At 32.6% G+C, this 18469-nt stretch overlaps 1 protein-coding gene across 1 annotated transcript in view; it reads left to right on the top strand.

Annotated features, from left to right (window-relative positions):
• EPHA6 (EPH receptor A6) overlaps positions 1-18469 on the top strand; it is a 790812-nt gene that overhangs the window by 642022 nt on the left and 130321 nt on the right. Inside the window, 1 exon segment of the mRNA XM_039879096.1 lies at positions 16588-16713. Within this exon segment, the coding sequence (XP_039735030.1) occupies positions 16588-16713 (126 nt within the window).

The raw sequence follows: 18469 nt of genomic DNA on the forward strand, positions 1-18469 counted from the left end.
ATACCCTTTAGGTCCAGGTAAGATTTCATTCTTTTTTATGGCTGAGTAATATTCCATCATATATATGTACCAGTCTTCATTCAGTCATCTATTGATGGGCACTTAGGTTGCTAATATATGATGGCTATTGTAAATAATGCTGCAGTGAACATAAGGTGGGTATATCTTTTTGAATTAGTGTTTTGGATTTCTTCAGATAAATACTCAGAAGTGGAAGTGCTAGGTCATAAGGTAATTCTATTTTTAATTTTTTGAGGAACCTCTAAACTGTTTTACATGGGGCTGTACCAATTTGCAGTCCCACCGACAGTGTACAAGGGTTCCTTTTTCTCCACATTCTCACCAATATTTGCTGTTGGTTGATTTACTGATGACGTCCATTCTGACAAGTATGTGTGAAATCTCATTGTGATTTTAATTTGCATTTTTCTGACAATAGTGACATTGAGAATTTTTTTATATGTCTATTTGCCACCTGTATGTCTTCTTTGAAGAAATGTCTATTCAGGTCCTCTAGCCCATTTTTTAATTGGATTATTTTTTTGTTCTTAAGTTGTATGAATTCTTTATAAATTTTGGGTATTAACCCCTTATCGATGTATTATTGGCAAATATCTTCTCCCAATTGGTAGATTGTCTTTTTGTTTGTTTATGATTTCCTTTGCTGTGCAAAAAATCCTTTTAGTTTGATCCAGTACCATTTGTTTTTGTTTGTTTGATTATTTCTCTTGCCTGAGGAAATATAGCTGATTTTTTTCTCATTGTATTTATTAACCTATCATAAAATGTGTACCAAGCCACTTTTATCCACTTTTTATTTAAGCAACTTAGAAGAAAATATTTATTTAATTATTTCAAGAAAGAATTGTGCATTTCTCTTAAATAAATTAAATATTTATTTAATTACTTTAAGAAAGAATTGTGTGTTTAATTACCCAATAGAGAACTGATTGTAATGATCTATACAAAAGGCTGAACTTATAGAGTCATTCAATCAACAAACATATATTGAGCAGCTAATAGGATACTAATACAAATAAGGCTTAGTCTCTACTACCAAGGAGTATATAAGTCTAGTAGAAGTGACACAGAAGTAGAGGATTAATACTTAGGTACAGTAATATGTGATAGAAAAGTAATGAAGTTCAGCCTAAGGACAGAGGATCTATCTAAAGAAGAATGAGAATAAAAGAAAATACTCTAAAGGAAGTAACACTTAAGTAGAGTCTTGAATGAGTAAGAGTTAACTTGGTAATAAAGATGAGGAAAGGATATATTATTATCACAAAGAGCATGTAAAAAGAACTTACAGAAGTATGAAACTGGTTAATAGGTTTACAAACCTACAAACATATTCTTATTGTGGGAGCAAAGAATGTATTAAATCAATTTTTATAGATATGGCCAGAGAGATTAGCAAGTAGAAAAGCAATTAATAGAGAGAAAAATTGTAATCTTTATTAATTTTTGCAAATCATTCTTAAAAGATCTCAATATATAAAATGAACAGCCAATTTGCATAAAAACAAATATGATCAATAAAAATGAGAAAATATATTCAATTTCCAGTAATATGTATCCAGTAATATGGAAATTAGAACCAAAATTGAATCATTTTTACCTATCTAATTAGTAAAAATGGAAGCAATAGATAATATCAGTGCTAGGGAGGGGGTGGGGAAATAAGAACATACTTGTCATTCACTATTGATAGGAGTATCAACTACATAGACTTCTGGTGGATTATTTAAAAATCTGTCATATTTTAAAATGAGCTTATTGCTCACCTCAGAAACTCCACAACTGCATAACTATTCTAGATATACAGACAATAACCTAAATTCTCACCAGGAAGAAAATGATTAGATGAATTATGGTATATTTGTACTAGTGAATAATATGATACAGTTAAAAAGAAGGTAGATCAATATCATGAAGGGTCTTCAAAACATGTTATCAAGTTTAAACACAAAAAAAGTAAGTACAAAATATATTGTATAATCTCATTTATTTAAAAATTCACAAAACAATTTTTATATTTATGTATATAAATATAACATACAAAAACATCTGAGAGAGCACACAACAAAGTGATAACAGTAGCGGGGCTGGGATTAGATGAATGCTGAAAGGGAATTTTCCTTGTTCTAAATTGTTTAAATTTTAATAAGAATATATTTGTGCATTATGGCATAATTTAAATTGTTAAGCATTATTCTTAAGTCTATGGGGAGCTTTTAAGAGGTTTTAAAAAGGAGAAACATAAATACATTCACATCTTAGTAATATCCTTCTGCCTGATGAATATAAGGGGGATTGGAGGAAAATTAAACTGAAGATAAGGGAGTCAAATAAGTGATGGCAATACTCCAGAGTAGAAAATAATGATGGACTTAAATAAAGTCATACAATTGTAGTGAAGATGGAAAGAAGGAGATGACTAAGAAAGATATTTACTACATAGAATCCATAGGACACCGCCTGTTAGTATAGGAAGGTGATTTTGAGAAAGAAGTCTAAATGACCCTCAAGTTTCCAATCTAACAAATAGTCAAGTCCATTTACTGAGTTTACTGAATTAAGGAATACAGACAGAGAGAGAGAGAGAAAGTGTGTGTGTGTGTGTGTGTGTGTGTGTGTGTGTGTGTGTGTGTGTGTGTTTTGAGAGATAGATTATAGGAAGTGTGATTCTTAGATCTTTGTTATTCTGAGGAATTTGGGGTTTTAAATAGGAGGACCATCTCAAAAGACTTTTTCTGTCAATTTTTTCCTGAGATAAAAGTATTCGTCTTCTATAGAAGGGGTCACTGGCATATGAATTCCATCTAAATGTAATTAAATTACTATATAGTTTCAGGAAATTTCTAAATTCCACAAAAAGTTGTTCAATAGACTTTTCCTTTGAGTAATCAGTCCAGAGAGCAGCTATATCTACCTGTGATAGGTACAGTATCATTGTGGGAGAAAATGTATCAGTCTCATCCACTAAAGGGTTTGCACCTCTCCCACCTTCCCTCCATCCCACTCACCAGCCAACCTGACCAACTAACATTCAAGTGGAAGTCCAAACTTTGGGGAATGTATTCTGTCAGAATGATCTAAGTGTACACAGACATATCAGTCTTGACAAGCTTGGATTCTTTGGGTCAGCAATATTTTTTGCCCTCAAGTTGATCCCAAAGTTATAGAACTTAAATGGAGGAAAAATTCAATTCAGGCAGACTACCTGTTTTTCTAAGTTCAAAACATACCATCTTTATGTAATCTATATGCTTTGTTTTACTTTTGAAAATGAAAATAAAAAATCATTCTTGTATAAAACTGCAACATTATAATTAGATTACAAATGACTCATGGGATGTTTGTATTTATTAATTGAAATTCATCTTTGTCAAAAGTAAAAGGTTTATATCTAAATAGTGGTAGAAAATATATGATAAGAAAGATTCATTTGGTCATTCATCAGTTTTTAAGTGCTGGGGATACAATGAACAAGATCACATGATATTAGCTTTATAGACATTACAGTCTGATGGTGGAGATGTAGAATCATCTAGAGTAGCCAAAATGGTCATTTTGAAGCCTGTTTCAAACTCAAAAGGTAAGATGAAGTCATCATAGTATATTGACACAGTTTATTCAGGGACCAGCATGTTAAGAAGGACAAATCAAAATATCGATTTATGGTTAGATTCTGTTGGGAGTGACAGAAAACCTCAAATAATAGTGAATCAATATAAAAATTATTTCTCCACATATGAGCAGTATCCATAGGTAAGCAATCTATGGCTGATGGGATTCTTAATGATTCTTTGAGTGGCTACCTTCAGCACAGTGCCCAAGATAACAGCTTAAGCTCTATGCTTCAGAAAGTGAGAGGGCAACCATGGTCATATTTCCTCCTTTTAGGGACACTTTCCTTTACACTCAGTGGTCTGAACTTAATCACACAGCTTCATATGGATGCATAAGGAAGCTGGAACAATATGGTCTTTATGCAATATGATCAATATGGCCAGCATGTGCCAGATCAAAATCAGGGGTTCTCAAACTAGGAAGAAAAGAATAGACATTTATGAGCCACTGTCAGTCTGCCACTGTGAGGTCAGATCATGACTAGAGATACAGAAACTTCCTCATTCATCAAGTATGAACTGAGATTGTTCCTTCTGTGGGATACCCAGCATGTGTTGTAAGCATGTTAGTCTTTAAAGTTGTCACAGATGGGATATTTTCACAGATTGGAGATTATTCTTAAGTTTTTTTCATAAAATATACATCATAAATTAAAGGAAAAAATCTCAAGAAAATAAAATGTTTAGTTTTATTAAAGACTGAATGTTTGAAAAAGTCATATATTTATTGTGTGATATTGTGCTAAAGCAATACTTTATAAACACACACACACACAACTTTATAAACACACACACAAAACAGACACACACAACTTTATCTTTATGCAATCATTTTTCTTTGATCTATATGTCATTTGCCAAAAAAAAATCTACTCTTCACTTTTAGTTCTTGACAAGCCTATTCTACTATCTAGTAGTTTTCTTTGCCAGCATTCCTTTTTTATAAATACAGTTTGCTATATTATACTAAAATATAAACTTTCTAGGACTCTCCCTAAACTGAGAGTTTATGATAACAGTTAAGTAATAATATTGCCACTTGCTTTTTCCTTTCCTGAATATACTTTATCTCTTTTGGTCAATGCCATTCAGTGCTGTGAAAATGTGTTTTGAAAAGGAAGTCGAAATGGAGCTTTCTAGTTAGGTCACACTCATTTACAGTTTCCCAATCCGGTACCCAAGTTACCTCAGAGTTATATGCACACAATTAAAGAACATTTAACTTGAGATCTATATGTCTTTGAGAATGAATGAGTTACTCTCAATGATGGAGTTTGATCCAACTGCTCATTCAGCTGAAATGAATTAAGTCGTCTAGGGCACCAGGGTGCCATTTAGTAAATTACCTCATCCAGCACGCTAAATTTGTCTCACATGGGTGAACAGCTTTCTTCCAGGGAGTAGTTTCATCACCTCGGCTCTCCACTGGCCCAACCTTATTAATGCTAAAGGGTGATTCATGTGACAGTATACTTACCCATAGCCTCAGATAATAAGACAACACAATGATCTGCTCCATTTAAGAGCACATGTGCCAGTATGTAAAGGGTAAATGAGAGAGCTGTTTTGTTTGGGGCTTTTAAAAATCAAATATAAACAAAAATGCATTATTGTGCCCTAAACTCTGAAACTGTAAAATTTTGGTTATAAATTCATTACCATATAATGAAATTATTTGGCCCCTTAAAAATAACAAGCATCTTTCTCTTTAACTGTTAATGCAACATGTACACAAAATGATGTATTTAAATAGCATTAAAATTGAATGTAAATTTTTATTTTTCACTTGCAAACATAAATGTTCTTTAAATTTTAATACTGTTCTTCTCTTACATGTTAACTCCAGACATTTATTGTTTCCTCTTTTGAAAACTAACATCCAGAACATAAAATACTTTATTCATGGCACACTAATTTGTTAAATAATGCTTTGAAAGTGGTTGAGTGCCCAAAGAGCCCATGCAGAAATAAAATGCACTCAAATTGCTTCCAAATGTTTTCCTCTCCACATATATCATATCAGAAGCTGCCATTTCTCTCACACTGTCACTATATCCAAGAAGCTGTAATCATTCACCACCACTAGCAGAACATTTTAGCAAACCACCCAAATTTACATCCAAGCCAATGTTTAAAATGTAATAAAAGTGTGTATGTTAAGTGCACCAGTAATCTAATGATATAAGAGCCTGAAATTGTCTTTGAACAATGTATTCTTCAATGTCTTTGAAGAATACATTAATAGCATTTTCAACAGTGAATAATACCTGCTAGCTCTCCTTTTCTTACTTTTTCTCTTTATAAAAATCCATGAGTTTCCTTCAACAATTTTCATGGAACAGGATGTACTTGGATTCTCATTTTGAACTCAGTCTAATGGCCTGCCGAGCATAGCCTAATGGTAAAGAGTAGTGAAAATGGTGGCACAGCTAGGGGCTGGAAGATTCTCAACGGAGGTATTATTTCAGGCATTCTGACATGCCCAGTTCATGTGGCTTATGAGTAATAAAATCAACCTTCTTGGAGTCTGTTTCCTTTTTCTCCCTTATTATCAGGAATGATTGTTACCTCAGATCAGATCAGAAAGTTAAATTAACATAGGCCTCAAAGGTATCAAGTTTTAAAAAGTAATAGTTTCAATAAAAATTAAAAGATACATTAAACAGGGTAATGCCTGGCTCTTTTCAAGCCCATTTCACACTATGGTTTTATTTGAAAAGAGAGCCTAACACACTGTTATTAGTTTGCTTTAGGCCATGGTTGAGTTGCTGCCTCATATCTAGGAGAGTTAGGTCCACAGAGAACAAATGCTGAGTTAGTATCTTCCCTCACAGAATATCATCTCTAGTTCTGTGCCTCACTTTCTCTTGGGCTTAAACTTGAGATCTACATGTCTTTGCGAATGAATTTTGAGGGCAGAATGATCTGCCCTCAAAATCCTCTTAAATATGTAAATGAGAGGGCACATGTGCAAACTAAAAGAAATAAAGGAGAGGATATGTATAGAGGCCCCAATGTCTGGCAGTTGGTGTCATTTGGTGTCCATCTGTCTGCCTGTTAAAGAACATATGAGCTAGTGAGAGTCGCTTTACAAGCCATAACATTATGACTCTAATGTTATTTTTACTAACTTGATAAACCAATTGTATGAATTTTGTCATTTTACCCTTAGAAGTTGCCATCAAAACCATCAATAACATTGTCACAAATAAGGAAGGCATAGATATGCTTTATAGTTACTGTTTTTAAGTTACCTTCACAGTCAACCCATATATGCAACATGCCATTGCCAAGTTCTACCAGATATACAAAAATGAGAAATTCTTCAAGAAACTTATTGTAAGATATGCTGTGAACAGAATTACACTACAAAGAAAAATGTAATAGTGTTATACGTGAAAGAGGAAAAAGCCAAGTAAGGTGGGTAGGAAAACCTTACTTGAGTGATTACCTTTTGTCAGGCATTTTAGAAACACTGTCCTGAATAACTGTCTTCATAACAGACTTGTTTCCACATGTTACCAAAATAGGAACTGAGGCTCAGGGAGTTGAAGTGACTTGCATATAGTCATTCAGCAAACTATGATTCAACAAAATTTTGAAACTGGATCCCTCTGACTCTAGCACCTATGAGCTTCTGATGGCAGCTTTGCTGCCTCCTGAGGAAGCACAGATGAGCGCAAGGTTATTCCAGTAGCAGCAAGTGGAAAACCCCTTAGAAGAGCTGGCACTTGAGCAGGGCATTTAGAATGGGTCAGGCCAAGATGAGGCAATATTACTTTTTGCTAAGAATGAGCAACACATTCAAATAACAACGAATATTCTAGTATGTTAGAGTAAAAAGTGAAGGATTTTGAAACTATTCTTATGTTTTGTGTCTGTGCTTAGAACTAAGGAGATTTTGAAATTTTTTTGAGGAGTGACGTGCTCTGATCTGGAAGGACTTAGAAAGGTGTTCCCTTAAGTGTTTTTACCATACATCGTTGCACGTAGGGACGTGGAAGGAAATCTCATACACTTACCTCAAGCAAAAAATGGTTACCCTGAAAAGTGAATGTGTCTTTGCCACCACCACTACCATTACCATGCCACTTGAATCATACATTTATGATATCAGAATTGATGTAAAGTCATTAGGGTCTTGATTAGTTTTGTTCTCTGCTGGCTAATCTCAATTATTTTCAAGACCAATCGTGTTCCCAAATTATTTTCAATACCGATCAAATTTCAAAATGGTAATTATGAAAACAAATTATCCTGACATCTAATCTATATCATGTAGATGCCAAATGAGTACCATTTTGACCTGAAAAAGCTAACAAAACTTTGAAAGCTCTTTAAATATCTTAGCTTTAAATAAGAAATGCTTAGTATACATTAACACATTTGTTTGTAGAAAACACTGCCAAGGTGTTATCATCAATACCTGGAAGAGAAACTAAATCCAGAACAATCTCTTTCATACTTTGTGTATGAGGCAACAATAGTGCGAGGTACCTGACAGCAGGGTACATGCTCGCAACAGGGGGTCAAACTAGTCGGAGGGCAGCCTTGGAAAATTACAAAAAGGTATATGCAGACTGCCTCATGATCTCTCTGTGTGCTAGAGGTACAAACCTCCCTTTAATAATGTGACCGATATACTCATAGTTCATAAATATTAAATACATCGCACACTTTGGCTGTGAAGCTGAATAGATTAAGCTTTTATACACGTTGACAAATGCTGCTTAACAGCTCCTTAGCTGACTCCTTGGCACCTAAAGTGTAAAAGCATCTTTTATAAAACATATAGTTTAAAAGTCTGACCTCAGAAAGAAAAGGCTGGAATCCACCGCCCAAGATCCTATGTGGTGGCTTAGTTGAGACGGTATGCTTTTCAAGTTTAGTTCACCCCTTCACCACTTTTTAGGTAAAAGAACTCTAGAATTTTAGAATTTTTAGAATTTTAGTCTGCCTCTGGTTCCTAAATATTCACTCTTCATAAGCATTTAAAGTGTAAAGTCATAATGCTCATTGAACTATAATAATTATATAGTTTTGTATAATTATTATAATTATTATTATATAGGATATTTATATTATTGGGGTATACATGATTTTAAAAGCTCTCTCGTTGAGAAAACTCAGTCTATTAGTGGTCCTGAGAAAGCCAAACTACTTTTGAACTATTCATATAAAGATGATTTGAATTCAACTTGATAAATATTACATTGAGCTCCTGCCATGTGCAAGCTCTGAGACCGGCCATATAGAGGAGAATAAGACATGCATCACTCATCTCTGTTCCTAAGAGATCACAACCTTGTGGGGAAGATAGTCACCAAATGGCAGCCTGCAGGCTGTAGTCAGCTAAGAGGTGTTTTGTTTGATCTCTACAGTGTTCTTTTAAAACATTTGAATTCATTGTCCTTAGCCAGAACTTTTATCCTTCAGTTTGACTTAATGCCTTTGTCATCAACCTGATATACTTGTTTATTGCACCTGATGGGCCCCCAAAGGTATTTGAGTTTGGTATCATGAAATCATAAACAAATAAATAGTGTGCCTATGGTACTGTTCTACCTCTGTTATAGCAGCTAAGATTATAAGGGGGCACAGAGGAGGAAATAGCAAGTTCTAGGTATGTCAGGTGTGTTTGGACAGAGACCAGAAACCAGAAGAAGTATCATGGAGACATAGAGACATGTCTATAACTGACAAGTAGTAGGTCAGGTTTAGGAAATTAAGATGGGGAAGGAGGAGAAATATTTATCCATCATTTATTAAACACTACTGTCAGGCACTAATAGACCTTTCCTATATGATCCACAATAAACCAAAATATGATATGTATATTATTAGCTCCATTTTTCAAATAAAAAAAAATGAGTATTAGGGAAGAAAGTAAATAAATTATCCAAGATTAATCAGCTAGTGGATGATGGAGTCAGAATTCAAATTTCTGCCTGGCCTCAATCCAAGGCAATTTCACTGTTAAATTCAATGGCTATATTAGCAGATTGCAAATTTTTTCAGGACACTTTTTGGTAATTAAGATTCCAAGTCCCACTGAATCTAAACATAGCTAGACCACTGGATATAACCCACATTTGAGAAAAATATAGGCTCAATTCAATGTAACAAATAAAATAAAAATTATATTTAAAAAAACTTTGAGTTTAAAGGAAATTTAGGAAAATTCTAGCAACGTTCATTTTTTTACAGGTGAAGAAACTCAAACATCTAAAATATTTCCTTTAAAAATGTCAAAGAACCTCTATTTTAATTATAAATTAAAATGTATTTTTCAATAAATGGCTTATTCTTAATCAGTTTCAAAATATTTTAATTCTCTTTGTTAATGCAATAATATAATTTTAACAAATAATTTACAGCAACCATAATTTTATTATATATCTACAAGTTTAAAAATAACTCAGGGAAAGCTGAAAATTTCTTTTTAAAATCAGTGAAGAAATAAAATTAAAATCTAGGCATGAAACTGCCTTTTTGCTTCAATACTTTTATTGTGACCAATTGCACAACAGGATGAGAAATCTATAAAATCCATATTACAGTGTCCTGAGTGTTAAAAAAAAAAAGTCAAAAACAAAACAGTAATGGTTGCATGATCTTTAATTGTATTTGGTGCTGAAGAATATGCGTGGAGATTAGCTGTGCAGGGAGATAAAGAGGAAAATATTAATTTAATTATAGGCTTTGTTCCATATAAGTATTTAGGAATGGACAAAATTCTGCAATTATGTCTTTGGCTTAGCTCATTTAGTATCATTTCCTGAAAATAATAATGCCATATCAAAATTATTTGATTTCCTGTTTTGTACTAGAAATATGTGTCATGGTACCAGGTTAAAAAAAAATAGATGTCTCAATAAAAATTCACTGAATAAATGAATAAGTTCATGAATGAATAAAAGGATAAACAAATGAGTTATTCATGAATAGAATAGTTCTCTTTCACATTCTAAGCCTAATTGAAAATTACTATATTCCAGTCATTAAAAAGTGGCTATTGGCCTAGGAAGCAATTGAGACAAGCAGTGTACTTCCTTAGATCCCAGCAAGATATTTGCCTAAGAAGCAATCTGTCACTTTTCATTCAGTCATTTATCCATTTACTCAACTTACATGTATTTAAACAGTACTCTGTGCATCTTCTGATCAAGTTCGAAGAGACCATGTTAGGCCTCCAGCTGGCCCACCTCACGCATTACAATGAGGCAGGAATATTTTCTCTTTCAAACTAGACAGAACAGCTTAATTTTTTCATAGACAACATGTTATTACATAAAAGACCCAAAATGAAAGTCTCATGGTAAAAGATGCATTCTTCCAATGCCTTACAAGAAAATGTCTCTTCTTACTGTTGCTGGTCTTCCTCACTGATGATGTAACTGTTAGAATCTGAAGTTTCATCCACCATCATAGAAAATTAGGAAGCATATGCTCAAACAAACACAATGAGCTTATGGTTTTCTTCTTCTCTGAGTAGAAGAAAAAATGTGTAAAGCTATAAATTATTGTAAAAAAAAAATAGAAGAGAGAGACACATAGGAGAGAAAACATGAGCTACGCAAGGAATGGAGGGAAACACACACAGTCTAACAAAGAAAGGACAAGTGAGATTGATAGGTAGGTAGGTAGGGAGGTGATAGATAATTAGATAGATAGATAGATAGATAGATAGATAGATAGATAGATAGATAGATAGATAGATAGACAGACAGATAGACAGATAGACAGATAGACAGATAGATAGATAGATGATAGACGAATGATAAATAGATAAAGGTAGAGAATCTTTGAAGGTTCGGAAGTAAACATTCCTCAGGGAAAATAAGCTTCGGAATAGCATTCAGTTTAACAGACTATGTTATCATTGAACTTTGAAGTTATTCATACTGTATCTCAGAAGTACCATCATTAATCTAAACCATACAGTTATTGAGTGGCTACTATGTGCCAGTTACGGAATTCAACACTGGATATTTAAAAATGAAGAAAGTATTTCTACTCTAAACACATACATGTTCAATTCTCAGCTCTCCAGATTTTTGGCTATGCCTCTGCCAGTAAACATTTTGAGCTGAAATGCTCTACTATAAATTCTAATTTATTTACATCATATGTATCTTCTGTTTTACTGTATTCTATTTTTATATTTATTATAAAACACAAAATATAAAATAAAAGGAATGAAATTAAAATATTTCGAAATAATATTCTTTTTATATATTAATAGTATAAAAATTATTAATTTAAGTTCTGATTTAAGTTCAGTTTATTTTAATACTTGACTTTAAATAATATTCACACCACACACAGACACAGTATACATAGAATGCTATGTATTTAGGGCATGGTTAATTATGATATAATTGTAAATCCATATTTTTAATACTGTTTGCAAATGCCATTTTGTGATCTCTTTTTAGATCAGATTAGATTATCCTTGTGATTAATGTAGTTAACAAAGAACTCATTTTAGTAGTTGAAGACATGGATTTTCCATGTTCTATGTACTTACTTGAGTATTTATTACAAATTTTCTAATGTACATTTAGGGTTGAGAACCACTATGTAAGCAGCAACTTAATCTTCTAGGATCATTGCCTTGGGCCAGTTAAAATCAAGGCTCTGCCCTAATTATTCAAACCTTGAGGTAAATTATTTACTTCATGAATACTTTGGCGTTTTTCTCACCGTTTTATATTTTAAACAACTGATCTCCAAAATTCTCTGATTACACCCCTCTAACACTAAAAATATTTGAGCACCCTCCACAGGGAGTATATTTTATTTCTAATGTATTTAGTACACAGGTATGTGCATATATTGACATTCCCAATTCTAAAACATTTTTCTTTAATTAAGCCTGTGTATTCTTTGTCTTCATGTAGATCAAAATGAGTGTCTGCAAAAATAAAACCTAATGGAAACAATTGGAGTGAGTCATATCTTAAAAGTTTATATTGCTCTTATTAAATTTTTTGGCATCAAAATTCAATTATTAATGTATAATCTTCTATGAAGGGATTTCTTCCATTAGGGATTTATGCGTTTATGTGGAAGGGTAGTTTTGCATTAGGAAATATAATCAATCTTTATCTCAATTTCTCACCTAAGAGTTTCTTTAAAAAAAATTATCACTATTTAATAATATCGTCTTATGTTATTATCATGTTACTTTCATTTAACTCTCACAAACAGCCTGTTGAGGTAGAGTCTGTTATTTTTATTTTACAGATAAGGAAATTGAGGCACATCATAGTTAGTTTGTCATCTTTACATAAATTCTTAATGATACCTAATTTCCAATATAAAGTTATTTCAGGGCGATTGCTACTATATCAAATAAAAAATGGAATTTTGTTTCATAGAGCTTGTGTTAAATATATTTATTATAATTCTTTCAAAGCCAGTTACTCTACATGCCAGGTTACTTTCAGATAATCTGGGTAAGCAATATCCTCCATTAATTGATCAAGCCAGAGATAAGAATGCAGGCCATATTAACTGCTGCTTTTTTCACATTGTGGTCTCATTATATGACCTATTGACTAGCAACCATTTTTTAAGATTATTTATTCTTATACAAAGTTTCTCAGTAGGTGTTACTAGCATTTTAGGAGAGAATTCTACTTTGCGCAGGGAGTTCATCTCTGATTGCTATGCCTTTAGTGTCCATCCTGACCACCAACCACTAAACACTTATAACGTCTTTCCTCATTCACAATTTACAATGCTCCCTAAGGGGCATTGAGAACCACTGACTAATGAAAGACAAATAAATCAATGGCCCATACAGCCAGTGACGTACATTACTTTATGCCACTAGTTAACAGTGTCTTTTGTCCGTTTGATATCTGTGTTTGAAATTATATTAGAGTAGAATTGCCAGATTTAGCAAATAAAAATTCAGGATGCCCAGTTATTTGGTAACTTTATATTAAAAACAATATAATGCTGTCACATTCTCGTCTCTCTTTAACCCACTGACTCAAGATCACTAACAAACTAGAAATGAAGTATTTGAGATTTAGAAAAACGTGTTAAGTGACACATCTTATCCTTCAAACTTATAATGGCTAGAAGATTACTCTCATCACATAAAAATCTAATTTATATTAACGAATACATAATCTACTGAGTGTAACTAAAACAAAATATTAATGAAAATGTATATTTCTCTTGCTACAGATATTAGATGTTGTTTATTCTACAGCTACAACATAATTAATTAACACATTTCACAATTACTTTTTTAAAAAGCCAGAGTCGGCAACTTACACAATAGAGCAAACCAGACTCAAATTATTTTATGTCAAAATAACAAAATGTTCATGAACTTAATTTCTTGTGGAGTAAAAGATAAGGGAATTATAACAAAGAATAATTTCAGTTTTTCTGATTGAATTGTGAAAATTTAGAGGTGTAGTGTTTCATACAATCCCTGCTGACATCATTGACCTTAAGGAGAAAAATGATAAGGCATTATTATCACAAAATATGATATCTCCACTGTGTTCATGTACACCAGTTTTTCTGTTTGCTTGTTTGTTTGTTTGTTTGTTTATTTGTTTGTTTCAGATATAAAAAATGACAATTCTCTAAGGATGATATGCCACAACAAAAGAAAGATCTTTTAACCCAGAGTAAAGAAATATAGCAAAGCCGTTATGAATGATACGGCAAGTTTAGGAAAATAAACTGCTATTAAATGACAGGCTATCATAACAGCAAAACAGTGATTAATGTAATCATAGCAATAAAATAATGTGTGTATTTAGTTTAAAGGAGTTAAAATAATGGAATTTTTTTCTAAATTAGCAGTTTTGAATAATGTTGGCAAAAATAGTAAAAAAATTAGATAAAAATCTCTAAACATAAAGCATGTTAATATTATTTCAAGTTACCGCTCTACATGCTTTTGTTTTTCTTCAAATCTCTTTTAAGATAGTTACATTTATACCCCTTTTTGTTTCCTGTGCATGATTAAGTTATTCTTTTTCTTTATGATCTAGTGTTTTTAACACGGCTTCCTATTACTTGGCTTCAATAAATCCATAATCAGCTAAAATTGGATTGTTTTTGCTTTTCACAGCATATAATGAAATCTGAATTTCATGTAATTATTTTCCCTCATGTAAAATCACAATTTCTTTTGTAACTTTAAATAAGAATGCCATATAAATATATGATATAATTATCTGCACCTGGTATTCATTGATGCTCCTTCATTATGAGTATTTTCTCAGTGATGAAGCAGTGCAATGTGGAAAATGCCTTCTGTGGGAAACAGTCACATGGACACGTATTAACTTTGTACTCAGTGATAAATACCCCATGCAGTAACAAAGGAGAAATTAGTTTCACTACTTGTGGAAAGTTACCTCAGAGAAATTTCTGGCCTACCACTTGACACTTGTGCCACACCTCTTCATGTTTAAGGGACTTCAGCCCTACTGGACATTTCTATTAAAGCCCCAGAAAATCAACAACAAAACCAGTTTATTCACAGTATATGATTTTCTTTCTATGCTATCTTTAATCCAGTGCACAATGCATAGGACTCACCCATTAAAATATTCTTTATAACTTTGCTCTATCATAAGAACATCTCTAAAGAGCTAAGAAATCCTGGCTCTTCTTTAGTAACAACTTTCCCCATAGAAGCAAGATACATAGAGTGTAGTATACCAGATTCCTTTAATCCTGGTCAAAGTTCAAAGAAGCCTCAAATTTTAACTCTAGGTGAAAAATTTGTGTCAAGAAACAGTGAAGTCTCTTCAAAAATAAAGGACTTGCTAAATCTGAGCACGGGAGGAGAGCTTAGGTATCTACATTTGAAAACTGCTGGGCCAGATGGGGTTTCAGAGGGCCTAAATGAGATGCATTTCTTACAACGATCAGTGTAACTTGCTTTTAGGGAATTATTGTGATTTAAACTTAGATATACCCTATAAATTACCAATACTGCCCTTACACTGATACTGCATGTATATTAAATTTTCTTCTGAATAATTTTAGTGTCTTTAAGGTCATTGAGACATCAAATTATAATGCTATCACTGTTCCAAAGTGCAGGGTTTCTAATTCATATTCAGAGAAGAGCAATCTCCGAAATAGGAAGTGGCTCATTATTTATTTTTAATTTATAGTAGAAAGATTTTATCCTGGGAGTCTGTCAGCTATGTGATATCACTTCCACACTACAGGCCTCAGTTTGCTTGTCTGTAAAATGAGGATTTTTTTTTGGCTGGATGATCTCTAAAGCCTTTTTTCACTCTGATATTCTTTTATTCTATGATTCATTATTTAATTGTATAGAAAAATTTACAAGTAATTTACTTTTTTTCTGATTCACAATTGCCTTCTTAAAAATAAAAAAGTACGTGGTTTCACCTTTGCAAACTCTTATGTCTGGTCCTATATAGAAAAGTTTAACAAATTAAGAATGGTGTATATTGATTTTCTTTCCACTATTTCAAAAACATATATAACTACTGTATGGTATAAAAGTTTTCCTCATTTTAAACACTTATAGTAAACACCTAAAGTAAAGCGCTGTTCCATCCAGTGCAGCATAGATCTCAGATCCTATCGTGGTTATTTTCTGCATATCTATATCTCAAGTGGACACGAATTCTGCAAATAGACAACATCAATAATGTATTTATATCCTCCATCAAATGTAGGTTTAGAAACTTTATTTTAGCATTTTAACGCTTCTAAACTCTCCTTAATTATAACTAAAATAGCTCTCTTTTCAAAAAACTAGGTTGATTTTTTAAATTTATGAATAAAACTGCATCCTATTCCTTTTAATTTCATAGCTTCTTTGTTAAGATTTGATGTCTCTGTTGATTACAGGCTTTATTCCAATTAAATGGTCAACAATTTTTCCACAAAAAGATTTTGATTAATGTCAATTTTTATCTTTTAAAAGGATCCTTCCCGGCCATTGGGGTGGAGACGTTTTGCCCCAGCTTCCTGAGGGCAGGGTTTTTAAATAGCATCCAGGCCCCGAATCCAGTACCAGGGGGAGGATCTTTGCCCCCCAGGATTCCTGCTGGTAGGTATTGCAGTTGACATTTTCTGCCACCACATACATCAGTAGGTTGTGCTCAAAGTTAATAGATCCACAATACAAAAATAAGTATTTCTAAAATATATTGTTGAAAGAAATGCAAGTGCCTTTTTAAAATGCAGGAACCACATTTATGGTACCCAATGCTGTGTAAATGATATAAAGGAAGTAGAAGAAAGATCCGTAGCCTGAGCACCCAATTAGCATAGCGCTGCCTCTTCTTCAGGGAAAGTTTGTACATAAATAAGAACTAGAGTTATTCTTGTAACTCTAGAATAAAGCAGAGATGGGTTTAAGCCACTTCGCCACTTGGAATTTACTAGAAAAGAGAATTAAAGACTGAGTTATTAACAGAAAGAGTAATTCCATATCTGGTGAGTTTATAGAGATTTAATTAAAGTTCCATCTCACTAAAGAAAAATGATTTGAAGAAAAGCCAGAAAGTAGCAAAATAGAAAGAAATTTTTGAGAAAGAAAATTAATGTGCAGTTCTTCCAAAAAATGACAATCTGCTCAAAGCTTCATTTTATCAATGAAAGAAAGAAAATATAGGGTATTAAACATTTTAAAATGTAATTTTAAAGTTTAATAATTCACTTTGTGGATTATCCATTGTATTATTATAATCACATATTGTGTTTTCTCTGTCATTTTGTAAAGTATTCAGCTGCCTTCCTCCCTTGTACCTGAAAGACGCAAACCCACTTTATATTTTATGTGTGTCTTAACAAAATAGCATTAGGATATTGATTCTTGGAGTTTTTATAATCATAATTCTTGTTTTTCTCATGATTAATAAATACGCTACAAATTATGGTGATGACACCAACATAATCAGGAGGGCTGGCCCAGCCAGCAATATACGGGGAACATTTGAAAAGACTGGGAAATCCAATAAAACAGATTCCCAACAGGCACATTTCTTGCTTTTCTTAGCAAAAATATACCAACAAATCTGAAGATTATTACACTGACATTTTTCTATTGCCTTTTAATTAGCCATGCCTACTTATTTAAAACATACAAAAAGTAATAGACTATAAATATGCTTTGAGGTCATTTGGTTTTGTCTTTGGACAATTACTGATGTGGTTAGAGGCTTTGCAGCCAACAATGTCACTGACAGAGTAAGAACCAAAATTATGTGAATTAAAAATCAGTGATTTTAAATCTGAATGTTTGCCACCTTCTTTTCTCCCTAGAAACAAAAAGGGTATTAGTTGCACAGGAATCTTGTTGTTGTTGTGGCAACAGATTCCCAATAAAAATCTATATAGTTAAATTTTCGGAATTAACTACAAAATGTAGTTAATAAAATGTAGCTTTATTATATATTATTAATATTTTATTGATTGGAATTAGGATATGAGTGGATTTTTTTATTATTTAAATGGCTTAATCCTTAACTCTTAGTAACAAATCTTGGTGGATTTAGGTATGTTTGGCAGAAATGACATAACAAAGTTCAGTAGTGACTTCAATTATTCAATGTCACTAGTAAAAAAAATATAACCCTTGTCACTTAGCTGCTGACAATGATAGAAGCAAGACGATGTTTCTATAACATATCCACAGAGACAACTTTTCAGAGAGGGATCTAAAGTAACACGCTAGCGCTCTATTCTTCTAGGCTTTAAGCCAAATTTGCCTCCAGCTTTCATAAGAGAAAAAACTCAGTTCGGTTTTCATGACTTGTATACAAATCAGGTGTAACAAAATAGTTTCATAAAAAGTTTATAGA

This window comes from Pteropus medius, unplaced genomic scaffold, assembly GCF_902729225.1.
Source record: "Pteropus medius unplaced genomic scaffold, Ma_sr-lr_union100, whole genome shotgun sequence".
Classification (NCBI taxonomy): domain Eukaryota; kingdom Metazoa; phylum Chordata; class Mammalia; order Chiroptera; family Pteropodidae; genus Pteropus; species Pteropus medius.